The 21233-nt window shown below is 46.3% G+C and overlaps 1 protein-coding gene across 2 annotated transcripts in view; it reads left to right on the top strand.

Moving 5' to 3' along the window:
• The window catches only part of LOC118381499 (multiple epidermal growth factor-like domains protein 6), a 108773-nt gene extending 89596 nt beyond the window's left edge, over positions 1-19177 (top strand). The window contains exons 24-38 of one of the 2 annotated variants that reach the window (XM_035768471.1): positions 2350-2478; positions 3764-3892; positions 4318-4446; positions 4689-4850; positions 5214-5342; positions 5643-5771; positions 6351-6482; positions 11187-11315; positions 12040-12168; positions 13149-13277; positions 13856-13984; positions 14294-14422; positions 15094-15222; positions 17244-17372; positions 17880-19177. In XM_035768471.1, the coding sequence (XP_035624364.1) occupies positions 2350-2478; positions 3764-3892; positions 4318-4446; positions 4689-4850; positions 5214-5342; positions 5643-5771; positions 6351-6482; positions 11187-11315; positions 12040-12168; positions 13149-13277; positions 13856-13984; positions 14294-14422; positions 15094-15222; positions 17244-17372; positions 17880-17959 (1922 nt within the window). In that variant the 3' untranslated portion in view covers positions 17960-19177. The remainder of the gene's footprint in view (positions 1-2349; positions 2479-3763; positions 3893-4317; positions 4447-4688; positions 4851-5213; positions 5343-5642; positions 5772-6350; positions 6483-11186; positions 11316-12039; positions 12169-13148; positions 13278-13855; positions 13985-14293; positions 14423-15093; positions 15223-17243; positions 17373-17879) is intronic. The other variant, XM_035768526.1, reaches the window with a different exon arrangement.
• The last annotated feature ends 2056 nt before the right edge of the window (positions 19178-21233 follow it).

Below are 21233 nucleotides of genomic sequence, written 5' to 3'. Positions count from 1 at the left end.
ACCATGTTGTGTTGCTACCATGTTGTTGTCATGTTGTGTTACTGACATTTTGTGTTGTTTTCTTAGGTCTTCTCTTTATGTAGTGTTGTGGTGTCTCTCTTGTCATGATGTGTGTTTTGTCCTACATGTTATTTTTCATCGCAGCCAACGTCCCCATCGGGGTGCCTTTTGCCTCTTGGTAAAACCATCATTGTAAGTAAGAATTTGTTCTTAATTGGTTTGCCTAGTTAAATAAAGGTTAAATATAAAAATATCATAAAATATACAGTTTGTATATTATTAGTAAATATTGAATTAAGGTGCATCTGTTGGTACAAACTTTGATTGAGAAATAATAACATAATTGAAAAATAAATGTGGGCTCCAGCGCCTTAAAAAATAGCCCTGCACCACAGACACACATCACCACAGACACACAGCACCACAGACACAGCACCACAGACACACAGCACCACAGACACACAGCACCACAGACACGCCGCGCCACGGACACACAGCACCACGGACACACAGTACCACAGACACACGACACCACAGACACATAGTACCACAGACACACGGCACCACAGACACACAGCACCACCGACACACAGTACCACCGACACACAGCACCACAGACACACAGTACCACAGACACATAGTACCACAGACACACAGCACCACAGACACACATCACCACAGACAAACAGCACCACAGACACACAGATGGATCCATTATCTTCCCTGCTCAGGCTGTAATGAGAGTATAACTTTATAGTAGAACCACCACATAGGCAGATTATAGTGGCAGCGTGGGAAAAAGTAGCCTGATCTCCCAGATGTATTTGTACTGTATTGGCTACTCCTATGCTTTGCTCATGTTTGGCATGACAATGGCCATAGGAGTTGGCAAGACAGCACAAACAGATCTGGGACCAGGCTAAGAGAAAAGGCACGGTCAGGCCAAAAGTACCAATGTATGTACAGCATATGAGATGGGTTATTTGGCATTGGGTCAATTGGAACAAGAGATATGTTCAGACTGAGCAGCAGTCAGTGCCCAAACCAGTGCCAGCCTTCCCCACACACCACTAGGGCTAAAAGGAGGTGTGTCCTACTGCATCTGTTAATCAATCAGGAACACAGCCAAGCGAGCGCAGCTTTTCCCCAAACAAAGACATAAATGATGCTGTGCCTGTGTTGTAGTAACTGCTCTTAACATACCAACTGATAGTAAGTGTTGTCATTAGAGCTGTTGCTCTGTGATCTTGCACTTTTCGGTGACAAATTGAGCAATCAACGAGAATCACTGAGTAAACACCGGAATTCCTGCCTGTTTCACAGTTTAGTCGAGCGTTTAGGCAATGTTTACAGCACAGTGGGAAAGCCCCCTCTTCATCCCTCCACATTTATACAAGGTTTTTCCATAACATCACTGGTGGACCTGTTCTGGGCCACAGACAATATGTTTACTAAACTCCATGGTTGTCTACTGACTCCACAGACAGTTTCAACTATTAGCTCTTCAACTATCAGCTCCCCCTGCTCTCTCTCTCTATGAATGGAAAACAGACTTGGGCCACTGGCATTACTGAACACCAGTGGTAGCAGGAGTGTATGTGTGCAAGTGTCTATATGCATTATATACTGAATGTGTCTATGCACTATCTACCGTGTGTGTGTGTGTGTGTGTGTGTGTGTGTGTGTGTGTGTGTGTGTGTGTGTGTGTGTGTGTGTGTGTGTGTGTGTGTGTGTGTGTGTGTGTGTGTGTGTGTGTGTGTGTGTGTGTGTGTGTGTGTGTGTGTGTGTGCGCCCCGCATGCAGTAACCTGGCTTTGTTTTGGGCTGGGACCCCAGACCCTGACGACGGGCCTGTGGACCCAGCAGGTGTTCTAATTACCAGTCCTTGGTGTGTGTGTGTGCCCCTCTCTCCCACCCCCTCAGGGGGAGGCCCGGCCCCCGTGTCTCTGCAGGCTTTGATGTGGCATGGATACTCCTCACATGTGGGATGTGAGCTCACTTAACGAATGCAGACGCTCCACAAATGAACTGCTAGAGCAGGGTACTGCAATTTCATATGGTATTTTTGGTAGGTGGTAAGAGAGATGAGAGAGAGAGAGATCAGACAGAGGGAGAGAGAAAGAGAGAGGGAAAGAGACCGAGAGAGACACAGAAAGAGCGAGCGAGAGGGAGAAAGAGAGAGACACAGGAAGAGACTGAGAGAGACACAGAACGAGAGAGAGAGGGAGACAGAGAGAGACACACAAAGAGACAGCGACACAGAAAGAGAGAGAGGAAAAAGTTGGCATCCTTACCTCTGTGTGGGAAGCTGCCAGTCCCTAACCAGAGGATGTTTTATCTTGGCTTGCAGTGTGCCCGGACGGGTTTTACGGTCTTGAATGTGGCCAGATGTGCGAGTGCAGGAACGGTGCCCGCTGCCACCACATCACAGGAGCCTGCCTCTGCACCCCTGGCTGGTCGGGACCACACTGCATTCTGGGTAGGGTAGCCACATCATTAAAACGGGGTGTGAGGGAGCCTCTCTACCGGCCCATCACGGCATCCTCTCACCCTAAATACCATCTCCCATGTGTTTGAAAACAATTATCTTTTTAACGATACCCTGCCAATTCCTTTTTTAGGGATGCGTAAGGGGTGGGAGGGGTGTAGGGGGGCTGGTAGGATGTCCCTCCAGCATACATCGTTAATTGCGTCAGATTCTGGATAAATACATCCACGTTTTAGGACCATCAGTTTTACCCTCGGTACTGTCATGCAAAGTCTCTATTCACTGCTCTCTAAAGTCTTCATGCCGTTTTAATGGATCTAGTGAAATGCCCTCTTAAAGATCAGACCATGTCATTCTCAATTCTTATTCGAGAGGGCCTGGTCTCCCCAAAGCATGTTTTGTGGTCCTGATTACCCGAAGCCAAGAGTCAGCCCAAACCCACTTGCGTGGCTTAATGACAAGTTGCTGTGGTTAGTTTGTTTCCCCCATCTCTCCCTCGTTACTCAAATGTAATTTCATTTCAGACATTAGCGACGAGTTCAGATAGGTCAAATGAATGTGCTCTATACAGACGTGCAAACGTATGGATTTGGCCATATCCCAAGCAAGAAATACAAGACAAGGATGTTGAAGGCATATCTCTCCATCGATCAGATATGTTTCTGGTTCAGTCAACCACTCCATCGTGTCCCATGTCAGTCTTGAATGACAAAAGGAATTGGCTAAACCATATACAGACAGACGTAGGATCTTCATTTGAGCCAGTTTGCTACAGCAGAAAAATAAACCTGCAGCAAGAGTAAATGTGAATTATTATGTGGATTGTAATTAATGGACATTTTTTTTGTCTACATTTGTCTTAATGGAATGTCAAGTCTGAAATTTCAAAAGTGGAAATGACAAACGTCAGAAGACTTTTTAAACCTTAAATACACAAAGTTTTCAATTTGATCATCCTGTTGCAGGATTACATTCCTCCGACGCAGGACATTTAAAACTTGTAGTGTGTTTGAGGTTTAAAATGGCTTCTGAACTTTGTATTTCCCACTTTTGACATTTCAGACATGACATTCCATTAAGAAAAATGTATCACCCCTTAGAAAAACGTCTATTAATTATAATCCTGTTTCCTGTTGCTACTGGATTATTTTCCTGCTGTAGTATATCTGTGTCCAGACTTCCAGTAGAGCAGACCACTTCATATTAGTGCTATTGTATAAAATGATGACTTGTATTTAAGTATATGACTGTGTATCCTGTCCTGTGTGGGAGGCAGCCTGCCCTGAGGGTGGTTTCGGGAAGAACTGCAGCCGGAGCTGTGAGTGTCAGAATGGAGCCACCTGTAACCACATCAGCGGCCGCTGCAGCTGTGGAGCCGGATGGACCGGAGCCAGATGCCAAGAGGGTGAGTGGCTCATCGGTCAACCCAGTATAGGGCCCAGTCTGACCTTAAACTAACCTTAAACTAACCCAGCACATCAGGAGCTCTGCATGGAACTGAAATCTCCCTTCTACCAGAATATCTTTCGGCAAAACATTTCCTAAAACAGCAAGTGATAGGTGATTAATATTAATTTATTCCAATTACGATGAAATATCACAGCAGTTGGTGAGTGTATGAATAGAATAATTGTACGTGTTTGGTCTGTGTAAGTTGCTTTCGAACATAAATTCAGTGCAGCCTAACTGAATCCTCATCCTCAGTTCTATCTGTCTGAATTGTATTGAACAATGACATCCTCTGATTAAATGTATTTTGTGTGTGTTTGTGTGTTTGTGTGTTTGTGTGTTTGTGTGTTTGTGTGTTTGTGTGTGTACTACTGTGTTCAGCCTGTCCTGCTGGGAGGTATGGAGAGGACTGTTCCCAGCTGTGTCTGTGCCAGCATGGAGGCTTCTGTGACAGCGTGACTGGCCAGTGTTCCTGCCCCAGAGGATGGACTGGAGCAGCCTGCGAGCTGGGTGAGGCCACCCCCTCTGTCCCTGGAGGTCAAATCAACCAGAGGATTTAGGGCGTTCATAGCTGTACTCACCTTGGTCCAAATCTAACCTCGGATCAAATTATTGTGCAAATCTCCCATTGGCATCAATGCATGATTTACTAGAAAGCCCGAGTCAGTAACATGGATTCCTGGTTAGGATTCAGCTCATTGTGTGGTGGATATATTGTGTGATCTGAGGCCTCTCTTCTCTGCCTCTCCTAGACTGTGGGGAGGGGCACTATGGAGAGGGGTGCACACAAACCTGCAGCTGTCAGAACGGAGGGGCGTGTGACAGAGTGACTGGGGGGTGTAGCTGTCCCCCTGGCTGGACTGGAGAGCACTGTCAGACAAGTGACCTGACATCACTGCTTCCAAATGCAAGAGGTGCATCCCAATAGTTTAGACTGGCTTCCTCCCTCATCTCTTTGGATAGGTGAAAGCAGTCTGTCAGAAGCCAACGTAGAGATATGCATTCTGCTACCCTGTTCAGTGTTGGTGAAGGACAGGAGTTGAGGAAAGAAAGCCACTAATGACTATTGAGATAAACCCAATCACCTGTTTCTGTCTTTAAAGGAGAGAGCAGTTGGGTCATGTTCTGAAGGGAGAAAACGTTTTGAAACATAATTAAATGTGGAAGTCCTACCTGTATTTTTCAAATAAGAACACAGATGTTCGTTTTCAGACCGTTTCTAAATCATATTGCTACGTTGTGCCCTACTGAACACCACCCATGTGTCTGTGCTGCAGGGTGCCCAGATGGTCTCCATGGAGAAGGGTGTGAGCAGAGGTGTCAGTGCGGCCACGGGACAAGCTGCCACCGTGTGACAGGCAGGTGTGAATGTCACCCAGGATGGAGAGGGGCCCAGTGCGACAAACGTGAGTGTCGGAGCCGGAAAAGGACCCTTTGGAAACAACACATTATCAAATCATACATACTTAAGTTATACTATGAGAGGTCAATTACCGTAGAAACCAATTGACATTCGTTTTTCAAATCCATCCATGTTTTAATTGCATACCTGGGACTGAGATAGATACATTCAGTTTGAGGTTAAATCATGAATTGTCATTATAAGGAGTGTTCATCTTTATTTAAACAAGGCAGTTATACACACAACAACTGTTTAAAGTGAATATCCATTAGTTAGTGATGAATGTGTGTCTGATGTGCCCCAGCCTGCCTGTCTGGGGTCTACGGTGCTTCCTGTGCCCAGCGGTGTCATTGTCAGTCTGGGGTGTCCTGCCACCACGTTACTGGGACATGTGGCTGCCCTGCTGGTCTCACTGGGAAGGGCTGTGAGGAGAGTAAGAGCACATCACTACCATCTCACCACCTCTCTTTAAACACACACACACCCCCCACACCCTCCTCTCTCCTATCCCCCTCTCCTCTCCCCCCACTCCCTCCTTTCTCTCACACACTCAGCAGACATCTGATAAACGTTACACTCGGGTTGCCAAGTAAAACAGGAGACATTGTTTTTGTCTCCTGGGTGGATAAGGGCTTTTGGAAGGCAGACTTGCATAATGACAGCGCTGTAATTGCCTCTTTAGTCTGGAGTCGTTTCTTATCTGTCCTACACGCTGCCTCAGTAAGTGCTGTGGTTTCAGGGAGAGAAAAAAACATGTTTGTTTCAAAGATTTATCTTCCCTTGTGTGACTATGTGAGTGTCTGTGAACTACTGCATTGTCTGAGTGTGAATGGGTATTTGAATGTGAGTGAGTGCTTACATTTTATTATGTCCGCATAGAGATTGGGTTTCGAAATGAATGTACAAGCATACACCATGTTGCAATGTAAACCAGGTCATATTGAGTGTTTTAGTGTGTGCCTCCATGTCCATCTCCTCCCGTCCTTATTGTACATGCTTGTGTCTCCTGCAGCGTGTCCATCAGGTGTGTTCGGGCTGAACTGTAGCCAGATGTGCCAGTGTTCTGGGGACCATGAGCAGTGTCACCCTGTCACTGGAAGGTGTACCTGTCTGCCTGGTTACTACGGAAACCACTGTGAACTCAGTAAGTAGTGACCAGTGTTAGGTAGTCCACTTCTGTGAAATGACTGTGTGGCTTCAACAATGGAATTGCAGTGCACTATACGAAGAACGAGTTTGAATAAGTTCTCTCTCTCTCTCTCTCTCTCTCTCTCTCTCTCTCTCTCTCTCTCTCTCTCTCTCTCTCTCTCTCTCTCTCTCCGTTTCTCCGTGCAGAACAGGCTAAACATGGCCCCGGGGTAATTTTGGTTGTGGTAACCGTAACCTCTGATTTCTGATTCTTTGGTATTCTGGTCAATTAGTATTATTATTTTCAAAACATCTAAATAAAAATATCAAAAAGTTCATACAAATGTACATTTTCGTTAGTTTATCATACTCACTATATTGAAACACACTTAATTTAAAAGCCCATTTTGTAAGGAATGTTATTTCCTGAAAGCCAGACAACACATTTTTCTTCGGGTTCAGAAGCATCTTCATTCACCACATTTTTTGGGTTATTCTTAGACACTATCTCCTAATTTATACAGTGCCTTCAGAAAGTATTTACACCCCTTGACTTTTTCCACATTTTGTTGTGTCACAAGGTGGGATTAAAGCTAACAAAACTACCTAGCTAGCTGACTAGCTCACTTGCTCGCAAGATTAGCCAAGTTAGCTGCATTATTGTTTGCATGCAATTGGCTGTGGTCTTGAGGCATTGTTCTGGGCTTAAATGGTCCACAAGGGTTTAGATGCCCCACCATCTCTTAGCTCAAGGTAAGGGACATTTAGCTTATTAACATTTAAACGTATAAACTGATAATGAATTCCAAACACAAATGAAAGCATGATGTGAGCATGAAATGTACCATCCCATAGTGTTTCATTCAATAAAAATTTGACTCTTCCCACATTTTGTGGAAAAGGTGGGATTAAAATGGATTTAATTTGTCATTTTTTGTCAACGATCTACACAAAATACTCTAAGTGGAAGAAAAATTCCTACATTTAAAAACAAATTATGAAAAATAAAACACTAATATATCTTCATTACATAAGTATTCAACATAAGTATTCAATACACCTTTGGCAGTAATTACAGCTGTGAGTCTTTCTGGGTAAGTCTTTAAGCACTTTGCACACCTAGATTGTACAATATTTGCACATTATAATTTTTTTAATTCTTCAAGCTCTGTCAATTTGGTTGTTGATCATTGCTAGCCAGCCATTTCCAAGTCTTGCAATAGATTTTCAAGCCGATTTAAGTCAAAACTGTAACTAGGCCACTCAAGAACATTCAATGTCGTCTTAGTAAGCAACTCCAGTGTATGTCCTTGTGATTGAGGTTATTGTCCTGCTGAAAGGTGAATTTGTCTCCCAATGTCTGTTAGAAAGCAGATTGAACCAAGTTTTCCTCCAGGAATTTGCCTGTTTTTAGCTCTATTCCACTTATTTTTATCAACAAAAAATACAAACTCAAAAATGTTCTGGGATACTGTAAAGTCCATGGAGAATAAGAACATCTCCTCCCAGCTGCCCACTGCACTGAGGATTAGGAAACACTGTCACCACCGATAAATCCACTATAATTGAGAATTTCAATAAGCATTTTTCGACGGCTAGCCATGCTTTCCACCTGGCTACCCGTACCCCAGTCAACAGCACTGCACCCCCCACAGCAACTTGCCCTCCCCATTTTTCCTTCTCCCAAATCCATTCAGCTGGTGTTATGAAAGAGCTGCAAAATCTGGACCCCTACAAATAATCCGGGTTAGACAATCTGGACCCTTTCTTTCTAAAATGATCTGCAGAAATTGTTGCAACCCCTATTACTAGCCTGTTTAACCTCTCTTTCATGTCGTCTGAGATTCCCAAAGATTGGAAAGCAGCTGCGGTCATCCCCCTCTTCAGAGGGGGGGACACTCTTGACTCAAACTGCTGCAGACCTATATCTATCCTACCCTGCCTTTCTAAGGTCTTCGAAAGCCAAGTCAACAAACAGATAACCAACCATTTCGAATCCCACCATACCTTCTCCGCTATGCAGTCTGGTTTCAGAGCTGGTCATTGGTGCACCTCAGCCATACTCAAGGTTCTAAACAGTATCTTAACCGCCATCGATAAGAAACAATACTGTGCAGCCGTATTCATTGATCTGGCCAAGGCTTTCGACTCTGTCAATCACCACATCCTCATCGGCAGACTCGATAGCCTTGGTTTCTCAAATGATTGCCTCGCCTGCTGCACCAACTACTTCTCTGATAGAGTTCAGTGTGTCAAACCGGAGGGCCTGTTGTCCGGTCCTCTGGCAGTCTCTATGGGGGTGCTTCAGGGTTCAATTCTTGGACCGACTCTCTTCTCTGTATACATCAATGATGTCGCTCTTGCTGCTGGTGAGTCTCTGATCCACCTCTACGCAGACGACACCATTCTGTATACTTCTTTGGACACTGTGTTAACAACCCTCCAGACGAGCTTCAATACCATACAACTCTCCTTCCGTGGCCTCCAATTGCACTTAAATACAAGTAAAACTAAATGCATTCTCTTCAACCGATCGCTGCCTGCACCTGCCCGCCCGTCCAACATCACTACTCTGGACGGTTCTGACTTAGAATATGTGGACAACTACAAATACCCAGGTGTCTGGTTAGACTGTAAACTCTCCTTCCAGACTCACATCAAACATCTCCAATCCAAAGTTAAATCTAGAATTGGCATCCTATTTCGCAACAAAGCATCCTTCACTCATGCTGCCAAACATACCCTTGTAAAACTGACCATCCTACCGATCCTCAACTTTGGCGATGTCATTTACAAAATAGCCTCCAATACCCTACTCAATAAATTGGATGCAGTCTATCACAGTGCCATCCGTTTTGTCACCAAAGCCAATATACTACCCACCACTGCAACCTGTACGCTCTCGTTGGCTGACCCTCGCTTCATACTCGTCGCCAAACCCACTGGCTCCAGGTCATCTACAAGACCCTTCTAGGTAAAATCCCCCCTTATCTCAGCTTGATGATCACCATAGCAGCACCCACCTGTAGCATGAGCTCCAGCAGGTATATCTCTCTGTTCACCCCCAAAACCAATTCTTCCTTTAGCCGCCTTTCCTTCCAGTTCTCTGCTGCCAATGACTGGAACCATCTATAAAAATCTCTGAAACTGGAAACACTTATCTCCCTCACTAGCTTTAAGCACCAGCTGTCAGAGCAGCTCACAGATTACTGCACCTGTACATAGCCCATCTATAATTTAGCCCAAACAACTACCTCTCCCCATACTGTATTTATTTATTTTGCTCCTTTGCACCCCATTATTTCTGTCTCTACTTTGCACATTCTTCCACTGCAAATCTACCATTCCAGTGTTTTACTTGCTATATTGTATTTACTTCGCCACCATGGCCTTTTTTTGCCTTTACCTCCCTTATCACACTTAATCTGCTCACATTGTATATAGACTTATTTTTCTACTGTATTATTGACTGTATGTATGTTATTCCATGTGTAACTCTGTGTTGTTGTATGTGTCAAACTGCTTTGCTTTATCTTGGCCAGGTCGCAATTTTAAATGAGAACCTGTTCTCAACTTGCCTTTATTTAAAGGTGAAATAAATAAATAAAATGACAAGCATACCCATAACATGATGCAGCCACCACCATGCTTCTACTCCTGCATTGCTTGGTGTTTGGGGTTTTAGGCTGGGTTTCTGTACAGCACTTTGAGATATCAGATGATGTACGAAGGGCTATATAAATACATTTGGTTTGATTTTGATTTGATGCTTGAAAATATGAAGAGTGGTACCCAGTGATGTATTGTGTTTATGTGTCCTATGAATCATGCTTTATATTCAGGACAAAAAGTTATTTTTTTTGCCACATTTTTTGCAGTTTGAATTTTATTGCCTTAATGCAAACACAATGCATGTTGTTGGAATATTGTTATTCTGTACAGGCTTCCGCTTTTCACTCTGTCAATTAGGTTAGTATTGTGGAGTAACTACAATGTTGTTGATCCATCCTCAGTTTTCTCCTATCACACCCATTAAACTCTGTAACTGTTTTAAAGCCACCATTGGCCTCATGGTGAAATCCTTCCTCTCCAGCAACTGAGTTAGGAAGGAAACCTGTTTCTTTGTTGTGGCTGGGTGTATTTATATACGATCCAAGGTGTAATTAATAACTTCACCATACTCAAAGGGTTAAGCACATATTTAGCACTTATTTAGGCTTGCCATAACATTTTTTTTCTCTCTCAATTTAATCCATTTTAAATTCAGGCTGAAACACAACAAAATGTGGAAAAAGTCAAGGGGTGTGAATACTTTCTGAAGGCACTGTCATGTTGTCAAATTTTTATTCTAGATGACACGTAAAAAAATATGTTGGCGGGAATGGGCTTCCATAGTTTCACGTGGCTCAGTGCAGCCGGCAGCTACTGTGACAATTTCAGAATGTAACAGGCTGTAAAAACTCAATAAAACAAGTCTCAAATATAAGGAAAATGTCTATACATTTCAGCTCTTTCAAAAACATTGCTCTGCTATTATCATATATAGTGTAGTGTGTTGAGCTCAACAATAAAACTCTATTTACACTGCCCTGCTCGGAGGAGGGCAACTTCTGGGCTAATGACGTACGAGACCTCTGAGAACCTCTTGAGAACCTCTCCAAAATGTCCCTTTGCTATCCTCAATGTGAAATGTCTTTCTTTCTCTCTCTCCTTACCCCAGAGTGTCGTGAGGGGTCATATGGGCCGAACTGCAAGGCCAGATGTAAGTGCAACAATGGCGGCCGCTGTGACACCAAGACAGGGACCTGTGAGTGCCCACCTGGCTTCCTAGGAGCTGACTGCAGCATTGGTAAGTCTGCAGCCCACCTGGCTTCCTAGGAGCTGACTGCAGCATTGGTAAGTCTGCAGCCCACCTGGCTTCCTAGGAGCTGACTGCAGCATTGGTAAGTCTGCAGCCCACCTGGCTTCCTAGGAGCTGACTGCAGCATTGGTAAGTCTGCAGCCCACCTGGCTTCCTAGGAGCTGACTGCAGCATTGGTAAGTCTGCAGCCCACCTGGCTTCCTAGGAGCTGACTGCAGCATTGGTAAGTCTGCAGCCCACCTGGCTTCCTAGGAGCTGACTGCAGCATTGGTAAGTCTGCAGCCCACCTGGCTTCCTAGGAGCTGACTGCAGCATTGGTAAGTCTGCAGCCCACCTGGCTTCCTAGGAGCTGACTGCAGCATTGGTAAGTCTGCAGCACACCTGGCTTCCTAGGAGCTGACTGCAGCATTGGTAAGTCTGCAGCACACCTGTAATGGGTGAAAATGAACCGTCTTTGACAAGTCATCTTCTGACTATGAATCAGAATCTTCTATATAGAGTAAAGATATACACAGTGTTCGGCTAGGAATCGGTCCGAAGACTGTTGGGATTAGATAGGATTAGACAGATGAACGCGAGGGCTCCGTCACGCCGCTTCCACTTGCTGAGTCATTCCTAATCAGTGATTACTTTAAGGAAGGAGGAGGAAGAAAAGAAGCTGCACTTTTAAATAATTTGAATGGTGCCTTCATGTCTTTCTTCGTACTGCCAGGTTGTCCGGCGGGGCGCTCTGGGCAGGACTGTGCCCATCTGTGTTCCTGTGGGGAGAGAGGGCAGTGCCACCCTGTGACTGGGAGGTGTATCTGTGCCCCAGGTAATATCGGGCAGTCCTGCCAGCAAGGTAATAATGACTTTTACCTCACAACTAACCTTGTGTCTCTGGGCCATTGAGTATGTGAAGAGCAGTTTTTGGCTCCCGGTCCGGCACTGTTTGTCATGCACCAGTAAATGTTTGTAGCAGACTATGAACTCATCAAGAACACAGAGTCTGATTGGCAACTGGGAATCCACCACAGGAGGTTGGTGGCACCTTCACTGGGGAGGACGGGCTCATGGTAATGGCCGGAGCGGAATGAGTGGAATGGTATCAAAAACATCAAACACCAGGACACCATGCCATTCCATTGACTCTGTTCCAGCCATTATTATGAGCCTTCCTCCCCTCAGCATCCTACTGTGGAATCCACCCAACCAACCAACCAACCAACCAACCAAATTAGCTTTCAATGTGTATTTAGTTAACAAGTTCTCCATATGAATGATCAGAGGCTCGTATTCTTCTGGAGAACAGAAGCAGGGTTATTGAGTTTCCCTAACCTCGCCTTTTATCAGTAGTTCCACTGGGGTGCAAACGGGAGTTTCCATCCATTCCAGATGATGGTGTTCGTAAGCGCTCTGCTCTCCTAGTGAGCACCATACGTCTGTGGACGTGCCACTGCTTATGTTCCTGTGTTGAATGTTTACAGAGACCTATAAGTAGCTCGTTTTCCATGTTCCGTGTCGATGGCGTTGGCGAGGAAACAAATAAATAAACAGGGGAATCAAAGTGATTCGCTTATTGTTTTCCCAATCTAAATTACCCAGAGAAACATGATTATTCTTTTATATCGCTGCCAAATGAGACCACTTTGCCATCTCGCTAATTAACTGCTGCTTAAATAAACTTGTGTGTGTGTGTGTGTCGGTGTGTAGTGTGTGTGTTTAACTGTGTGGTGGGCTCACTGCTGGCTGGGTAGCTAAAGAATAGAGCTACACGTAATGCTGGCCTTGGTAGTGCTGTGATGATGATGATTACTATCGAATGCCTTGCTGTTCCTCCAGCTTGTCCTAGGGGGCGCTATGGCCTGCAGTGCAGGAACACGTGTGTGTGTCGGAACGGAGCGCTGTGTGAGGCCAGGGACGGGACTTGCAGGTGTGGGCTGGGCTGGACGGGACCACGCTGTGAGACAGGTAACCTCAGGATGACATCAACACAACATCAGGATAACGTTAGTATAACGTCAGGCAGGGCAGGGTTGAGTTTAATTGTATTTCAGTACTACTTTAGTTTACCTGTCTGTTCTTGAAGTTGCTTAGTTTTTTTTTACTCTGTTTGTTACAACATTGAAACAATGTTAGATGACCCAACAGCCATGACAAAACAATGAAGACTTGTGTTATTTTGAATAGTAGCTACCAGCAGTCACTGTGAGCACAGTAACTTCCCATATCCCTGGCTTACAGTGTGTCTCTATGTTTATATCAGGTAATTCCACTGTTATGTGTGCAGTATCAGTTACAGGTCACAGGATGCTGCTGAGGGGAGGACGGCTCATAATAATGTCTGGAATGGAGTGAATGGAATGGCATCAAACACATGGAAATCACAAACCATTCCATTGATTCCGTTCCAGCCATTACTCTGAGCCCATCCTCCCAAATTAAGGTGCCACCAGCCGCCTGTGGTAAAAGTACAGACAGATGGAATGTTGGTTGTGAGTGTTGTGTTGTTGTTACTGTATGTCTCTACCATATGTCTGTGTTTCCAGTGTGTGTCCAGGGGAAGTACGGGTCAGACTGTGCACTGGATTGTCCCTGCCAGAACAACGGGACATGTGACCGCTTCACTGGCGGTTGCAGCTGCACTGCCGGACACTATGGACACTCCTGTGAACACCGTATGTTGTTGTTTTAAAAAACAAAATGGTTTGGGGAAGGAGTTTTTCCTCACCATGTGACCTGTCCAGGAAAAACTCCTGGCCCTATATTTCTAATGAAGGAGGAGGTGGGTTGTGTTCATGTGGGCACACAATGTTTAACATTTACAACAAAAAAGGAAAATGAGCGTCTCTTATTGTTAGTCCCTTCTTGTTTCAATCTGTTTTCTAACATTTGGTGCCAAATGAACATGATTGTGATGATTGGTTGCGCTCTTGTATGAGAAACCAACAACAAAACGTTTTCCTGTGTTGTCACCCTGTCCCCAGGGTGTCCCTCTGGATTCTTCGGACAGAACTGTGCCCGTCCGTGTGACTGCCGGGCGGGACAGACATGTGATCATGTGACGGGCCGGTGTGTGTGTCCGCCTGGCTACCGTGGCTCCCTGTGTCAGAGACGTGAGTACTGGATGACAGAGGGGAAGATCACACAATCTGATTCGCACTCTGGTCTCATATAGAGACAGGAGGGTCAGCACTTCAGTTCTCTTTAATAACAGGAAAGCCATACGTGTGGGTATTACATACTGTACATATGCATTTGTGATGGCATTTTTTTGTAGTGATGTTGTGTGCGTGTATGTCTATGAAAACGATAGAGAGAGAGTACATACAATATGAATACGAGCATGTGTTGGCACTTCTCTGTGAGCAGGCAGATAGGCAGGCAGACGTGGTTATTGGATGAGATACAGGTGTTTCCAGGCAGCCACAGCGGAGACAGACTGTTTAATGCATTCCTGTTGCATCTCTGTGGCCTCCTCCCTCCTGCCTGCTCTGGGCTCCTCAGCTCAGTGTGAGGGCCTACATGCCCACTTCAGGCCCAGCAGGAGAGCACTGAGCACTGCAGAGCAGCTGCAAGACAGCCAGATAGTTTACCCTCTATAATGAAGTAATAAAGACAGACCTGTGTGTGTGTGTGTGTGTGTGTGTGTGTGTGTGTGTGTGTGTGTGTGTGTGTGTGTGTGTGTGTGTGTGTGTGTGTGTGTGTGTGTGTGTGTGTGTGTGTGTGTGTGTGTGTGTGTGTGTGTGTGTGTGTGTGTGTGTCTCACTGTGTCTGTTTGTCCCAGGGTGCGAGGCTGGCAGGTTTGGGGAGGGCTGTCAGCAGTCATGTGACTGTGTTGGAGGGGCCCCCTGTCATCCAGCCATGGGACAGTGTCTCTGCCCCCCAGGGAAGACTGGACAGAGATGTGAAAAAGGTACGACCTCCTCTAAACTGCAACAGCGCTCTATCTCTTGCAGTACTGGATCTTAGGTATGCCTTTAAAACTGAGAGCCTTCACCGGCTGCTACATATTGATTTGTACTGTTTTGTGCATGTTAAATGTACAACCAGACGGAAAAAAACTCTAGACCACTTTTACTCCACACACAGAGACGCATACAAAGCTCTCCTTCACCCTCCATTTGGCAAATCTGACCATAATTCTATCCTCCAGATTCCTGCTTACAAGCAAAGATTAAGGCAGGAAGCACCAGTGACTCGGTCTATAAAAAAGTGGTCAGGTGAAGCAGATGCTAAACTTCAGGACTTGTCCAGATTACAGTCCAGATTACAAGCAACATCCGCACTGAGCTAAATAGTAGAGCTGCCGCTTTTAAGGAGTGGGACTCTAACCCGGATGCTTCTAAGAAATCCCGCTATGCCCTCCGACGAACCATCAAACAGGCAAGAGTCAACACAGGACTAAGATCAAATCGTACTACACCGGCTCTGACGCTCGTCGGATGTGGCAAACTATCTCTATTGCACTCCACATGGCCCTTTCCCACCTGGACAAAAGGAACACCTATGTGAGAATGCTATTCATTGACAACAGCTCAGCGTTCAACACCATAGTGCCGTCAAAGCTCATCACTAAGCTAAGGACCTGGGATTAAATACCTCACTCTGCATCTGGATCCTGAACTTCCTGACGGGCCGCTCCCAGGTGGTAAGGATAGGTAACAACACATCCACCACGCTGATCTTCAACACGGGGGCCCCTCAGGGGTGTGTGCTTAGTCCCCTCCTGTACTCCCTGTTTCTCATGACTGCATGGCCAGGCACGACTCCAACACCATCATTAAGTTTGCCGATGACATAACGGTAGTAGGCCTGATCACCGACAACGATGAGACAACCTATAGGGAGGAAGTCAGAGACATCAACCTCTCCCTCAATGTGAGCAAGACAAAGGAGCTGATCTTGGAGTACAGGAAAAGGAGGGCCGAACAGGCCGCCAATAACATGTACAGGGCTGAAGTGGAGCGGGTCGAGAGTTTCAAGTTCCTTGGTTTCTACATCACCAACAAACTAACATGATCCAAGCACACCAAGACAGACGTGAAGAAGGCACGACAAAACCTATTCCCCCTCTGGAGACTGATAAGATTTGGCATGGGTCCTCAGATCCTTAAAAAGTTATACAGCTGCACCATCCTGACTGGTTGCATCACCGCCTGGTATGGAAACTGCATGGCCTCCGACCGCAAGGCACTACAGAGGGTAGTGCGTACGGCCCTGTACATGGGGACAAGCTTCCTACCATCCAGGACCTCTGTACCAGGTGGTATCAGAGGAAGGCCCTAAAAATGATCAAAGACTCCAGCCACCCAAATTATAGACTGTTCTCTCTGCTACCGCACAGCAAGCGGTACCGGAGCTCCAAGTCTAGGTCCAAGAGGCTTCTAAACAGCTTCTACCCCTAAGCCACAAGATATCTAATCAAATGGCTACTCAGACTACTTGCATTGCCCCCCCCGTCTTCTACCCTGCTGCTACTCTCTGTTATTATCTATGAATAGTCACTTTAATAACATGTACATATTACCTCAATTACCTCGACTAACCGATGCCCCTGCACATTGACTCTATACCGATACCCCATGTATATAACCTCGCTATTGTTATTTTACTGCTCTTTCATTATTTCTTACTATTTTATGTATTTTCTTAAACTGCATTGTTGGTTAAGGGCTTATAAGTAAGCATTTCACTGTAAGGTCTACAACTGTTGTATTCGGCACATGTGACAAATACAATTTGATTGGATTTGATTATATGCCTATACCTAATAGAAAAATGACTAGTCATTTACTGTATTTAAATCTGACATTTTATTTTTTGTGTGCTGTCTCCCTCCATCTTTTCCTCGTTGTGTCGGCCTTTCTTCTGCCACTCTTTCCACTCTTTTCTGTCATTCTTTCTCTCTCTCCGTCTCGCCTGTCTGTCCGTCAGACTGTGGAAGAGATCGTTTTGGTCCGGACTGCTCCCTGCAGTGCCAGTGTTCCCATCAGGCCCAGTGTGACGCTCGTAATGGCCGCTGCCTGTGTCCTGTTATCTGGCTGGGCCCCACATGTACAGAAGGTACTCTATACACGCACAAACACACATGCATGCAAACACAAACACATGCGTGCGTACACACACATAGCCACACACACACGCAAACACAAATGCAAACACACACAGACTCATACAGACACACACCTCAAACACACATCGCCCTGATGAGTGAGTGATACCTACCGCCCATCACAGCAGACACCAAGGACCAGAGTTGTAAAGCTGAACCAGGTTTTCATGAAATAGTGCGTTGGCAAGTGTGTTAGCCTCAGGCCTTCAGCTCTGTGTGTCTCCCTGTCTCCCTCAATAGCCGCTCCGGCCTCTGACAGTTATTTTAATCCACACCCAGAGGGGTGTCTGGCTTGAAGCTGTCTCGGTTTCCCCCACAAGCCCAGTTTACGGGAGACCGTCCAGATCGACCAGAAAACACCCTAGCTCACCAGCAACTCCCCGAACGCCAAAGAACATTTGCTTTTGATTTCTAGAAGGTGCCAAATGTATTTTTGTCTGCCTCTTCTCTCTTTTCAGGACTACTAGAAACTGCAGAGGTCCCAGCGTTGGGCTTCTCTCCCTCCCTGAAGAAGCCGTCTGGTCTTTCCCACTCGTAGCGCACTGGAGGCCCCACATCCCAAACTAGATGTCCCAAATACCCCCGCAAGACGTCTCAAACACTGAACACTCAGCAAGGTTCCCCAAATATGCAATCAGGGATCCTAGGGAGTCAAGGGAAGGCTGTGTACAGTTGGACAGATGGATAGATGGACAGAGTTATACAGCCAGAAGGTGTCTGGACCAGACACACAAGGCAATGTATTCTTATGTCTACACCTGTATTCTGCACATTTGGTTGAGAAATGTGCGGTGGCTTTTTGTGAGCCTGTAGAAAGGTGCAGAATGCCGGTTTAGTTAGAGAGAGAGAGCAGGCTACACAAGCACCTGGAACATTGATGTGCTGCTGGTGGTGGACATTGGAAATGTCACCTGAGCTCTATTGTGCTCCCTGCCTGATTGTCTCAGGACTGGACCCTTGCCCCAAGTCAACTGTTCTAGCCTGTCATTAACCACAGGTCAAACACTTCCTGTACATTCACAACGTCTCTGTCCTCACCCCAATGCGGCTTTGGGAAGCCAAGTACAGGGGTGGGCACTACGGTGCTGGAGGGGCACAGTGTGTGCAGACCATCACTATCACACATGATTAATAAAGACCACAGTTAGGTGATTAGTGGAACCGGGTGTGTTAGAGCTGGGCTGGAACAAAAGCCTGCAGCCTCCTATTGCTTACCCGTGGCCTACTCTCAGAGTCATTGGTCAGACTGACATGGGAACAACAGCCATCACTCCCAGTGTGTCCACTGGTACTGTCTCTCCTTTTGACGGCACTCTGTCATACTATCATATCATATACAGTGAGACTATTTTGTGTTGTATTTTACTGGTTTCTTTTGACAGCGTGTGCCTGATTGCTTGTCATAAAGTGTTAATATATTTAGAAATTGCTTTTAGTTGTTCGTTCGATTTGATAGGATCACTTACTGCACTGTCAGATCAGGTAAGTCACATATCAATTCATTACCGCTGTTACTGTCTGTTACTGTGTTTCAGTTCAATGGCACTGTGACCTATAGACGTCTTAGCCAAGTAATCAGTCTATTTTCATGTAGAAGGGTTTTTAGAATATTGCAAAGCATTTGAACTGTACATCAGGATACTGCCATTCATACCACTCATAACATGTACTATACTATGTGCCTGATGGCAGGCTTTATGTATATGGTGCTATTTTGATACATCTTGAATTTCTATCAAATTCTCTTTTTACTACATGTGGTACATCTGTCTGTTATTTCTGTCCCTAATATCACATCACCACATTTAGGAGAGAGGCCATTTTATTTGGGAGCAGTGTAGCATGGTATTGGGTCCTCTGCCTGGGAGCTTAGAGAAAGGCAAGGCGGGGGTGGTATGAATGGGGGAGAGTAGCGGGGGTCTGAGACGGCCTGTCACAGAGCAGTGATGGAGGATTGGAGACCAGGGAGCACAGGCTCTCCACAGATCAGCCAGGGAGGTCAAGAGGTGAGCAATGAGCCAGACCGTTACCTAGTACGAAACCTGTCAGAAAGTGTGTGTGGGGGGGTGTGGGGGCACCTGAGCATAGCAGAGGTGGAGAGGAGGAGGGGGTGGCTGGGACGTCCGTCTGTCCCCCAGGCATTTCTCAAGTGCAGTGGAGCGTCTCCAGCATCCACCGCCGGGCAGGTGTCTGGACCAGGCGTGGACCAGGCAGCCCACATCGGCCGCCTCCGTCCCCGGGTGAGTGATGTGCAAGCTGGGCCGCGAGCGCAAGACCGAGCCCCTGGCTGATGGATGGGGGTCTACTCGGCCTGGACCCGTGTTGTGACAAGCAACAGATGTTCTCCAATAATGTTTATCAGCCGGGCCTTCATCTTCAGATGACACACACCTGTTTCCAGTCAAACAGCCCCACAGAGGCCATCCATCCTCCCAGACCTGGGTGGCCACAGAGGGCTCTATTCCCAGCCCTTATCCACCTCCCCATCTTTAATACCCAACCCTTTCCATCACACAGCTCCCTCCTCATCTCTAATCCACCTCTCATCCCCCAGTCCCCCCTGAGCAACCCTCCATCCCCAGCCCTAATCCCGTATTTCATCCATCCTCCTCAACCCTAATCCTATATTTTATCCACCTCTTCCTTCCCATCACTAAAGGGCTCCTTGCACATCATTGATCTACCTATCACCCCCGCCCCCACCTCTACAGGCCTCCACCCCCTCCCCACCTCTCACCTCCGCCCCCACCTCTACAGGCCTCCATCCCCTCCCCATCTCTCACCCCTGCCCCACCCACCCCTGCCCCACCTCTACAGGCCTCCACCCCCTCCCCACCTCTCACCTCCGCCCCCACCTCTACAGGCCTCCACCCCCTCCCTATCTCTCACCTCCGCCCCCACCTCTACAGGCCTCCATCCCCTCCCCACCTCTCATCCCCCAACCCACCGTACTACTACCCCTTCACTTCAGACCTACTGTAATCTCTCTGGGCTAGACAGAGGCTGTGCTGAGCTGTGCCAGGCCTGAACAAAACACAGCACTGTGGTCATGGTGGGAGCAGGCAGAGTTTTCAGGGCCAAGTGAGGGTGATCAGAGCAGGAGGGGGTTGGGAGGAGGTTTAGGCAGGAAACCGGCGATGAAATAGCCCGTTGCAAGGTAAGATCACATCTGGGTAATTTTTCGCTGTAATTAAGCGTACACTCCACTCTCTCGGCAAAGAGCGATTTCTATCACTTCGTTGTCTTACGTCGTGAAGATTAGTAGCCTACTTCTCTCTCTCCCTCTGTGTTCAGTCAGATCTCACGAGGGCAAGTCATTTGAACTGGAACGGACAAAGCAAGCGGCTCTGATAAAACCCCAGGGGGAAATAATTTCAACGCGTTGTCCTGCGCCATTTGTTTGGTTGTTGCGTAGGAAAATAAATGTGAAATGCCAAGCCTGCTAAAAGATGGGTATCTAGGAACTCTCCCACACTCTGACTGTTAACACCAAGCAAGGGATGCAAAGGCTTCCTTTTGTTTATTCATCTGTTCTAGTCTGACAATGTGTGTAGTTTACTTGAATTATTATCACAATCAACCCACAATATCTACTCCAACAACTGAATGTTCTCAGTGTTGAATCAAGACGGCCCTGTGATGATAATAAATCCTCATAAGTGTGAAAGTCTAGGGCACAATTCCGACTTAGAGATCGTGCCTTTCTTACGCACTTCTCAGTAGTTGTCATCTTCTTCGGTGGGGTTTACCGGCGGTTGGCATCCAATTGCCGCCAAGTACAGTACTGGAGATTGGGCCAGAGACAGGGGATA

The sequence above is a fragment of the Oncorhynchus keta genome, chromosome 1 (genome assembly GCF_023373465.1).
Source record: "Oncorhynchus keta strain PuntledgeMale-10-30-2019 chromosome 1, Oket_V2, whole genome shotgun sequence".
In the NCBI taxonomy this organism is placed as follows: domain Eukaryota; kingdom Metazoa; phylum Chordata; class Actinopteri; order Salmoniformes; family Salmonidae; genus Oncorhynchus; species Oncorhynchus keta.
This window is presented reverse-complemented; position numbering and strand designations above follow the sequence as displayed.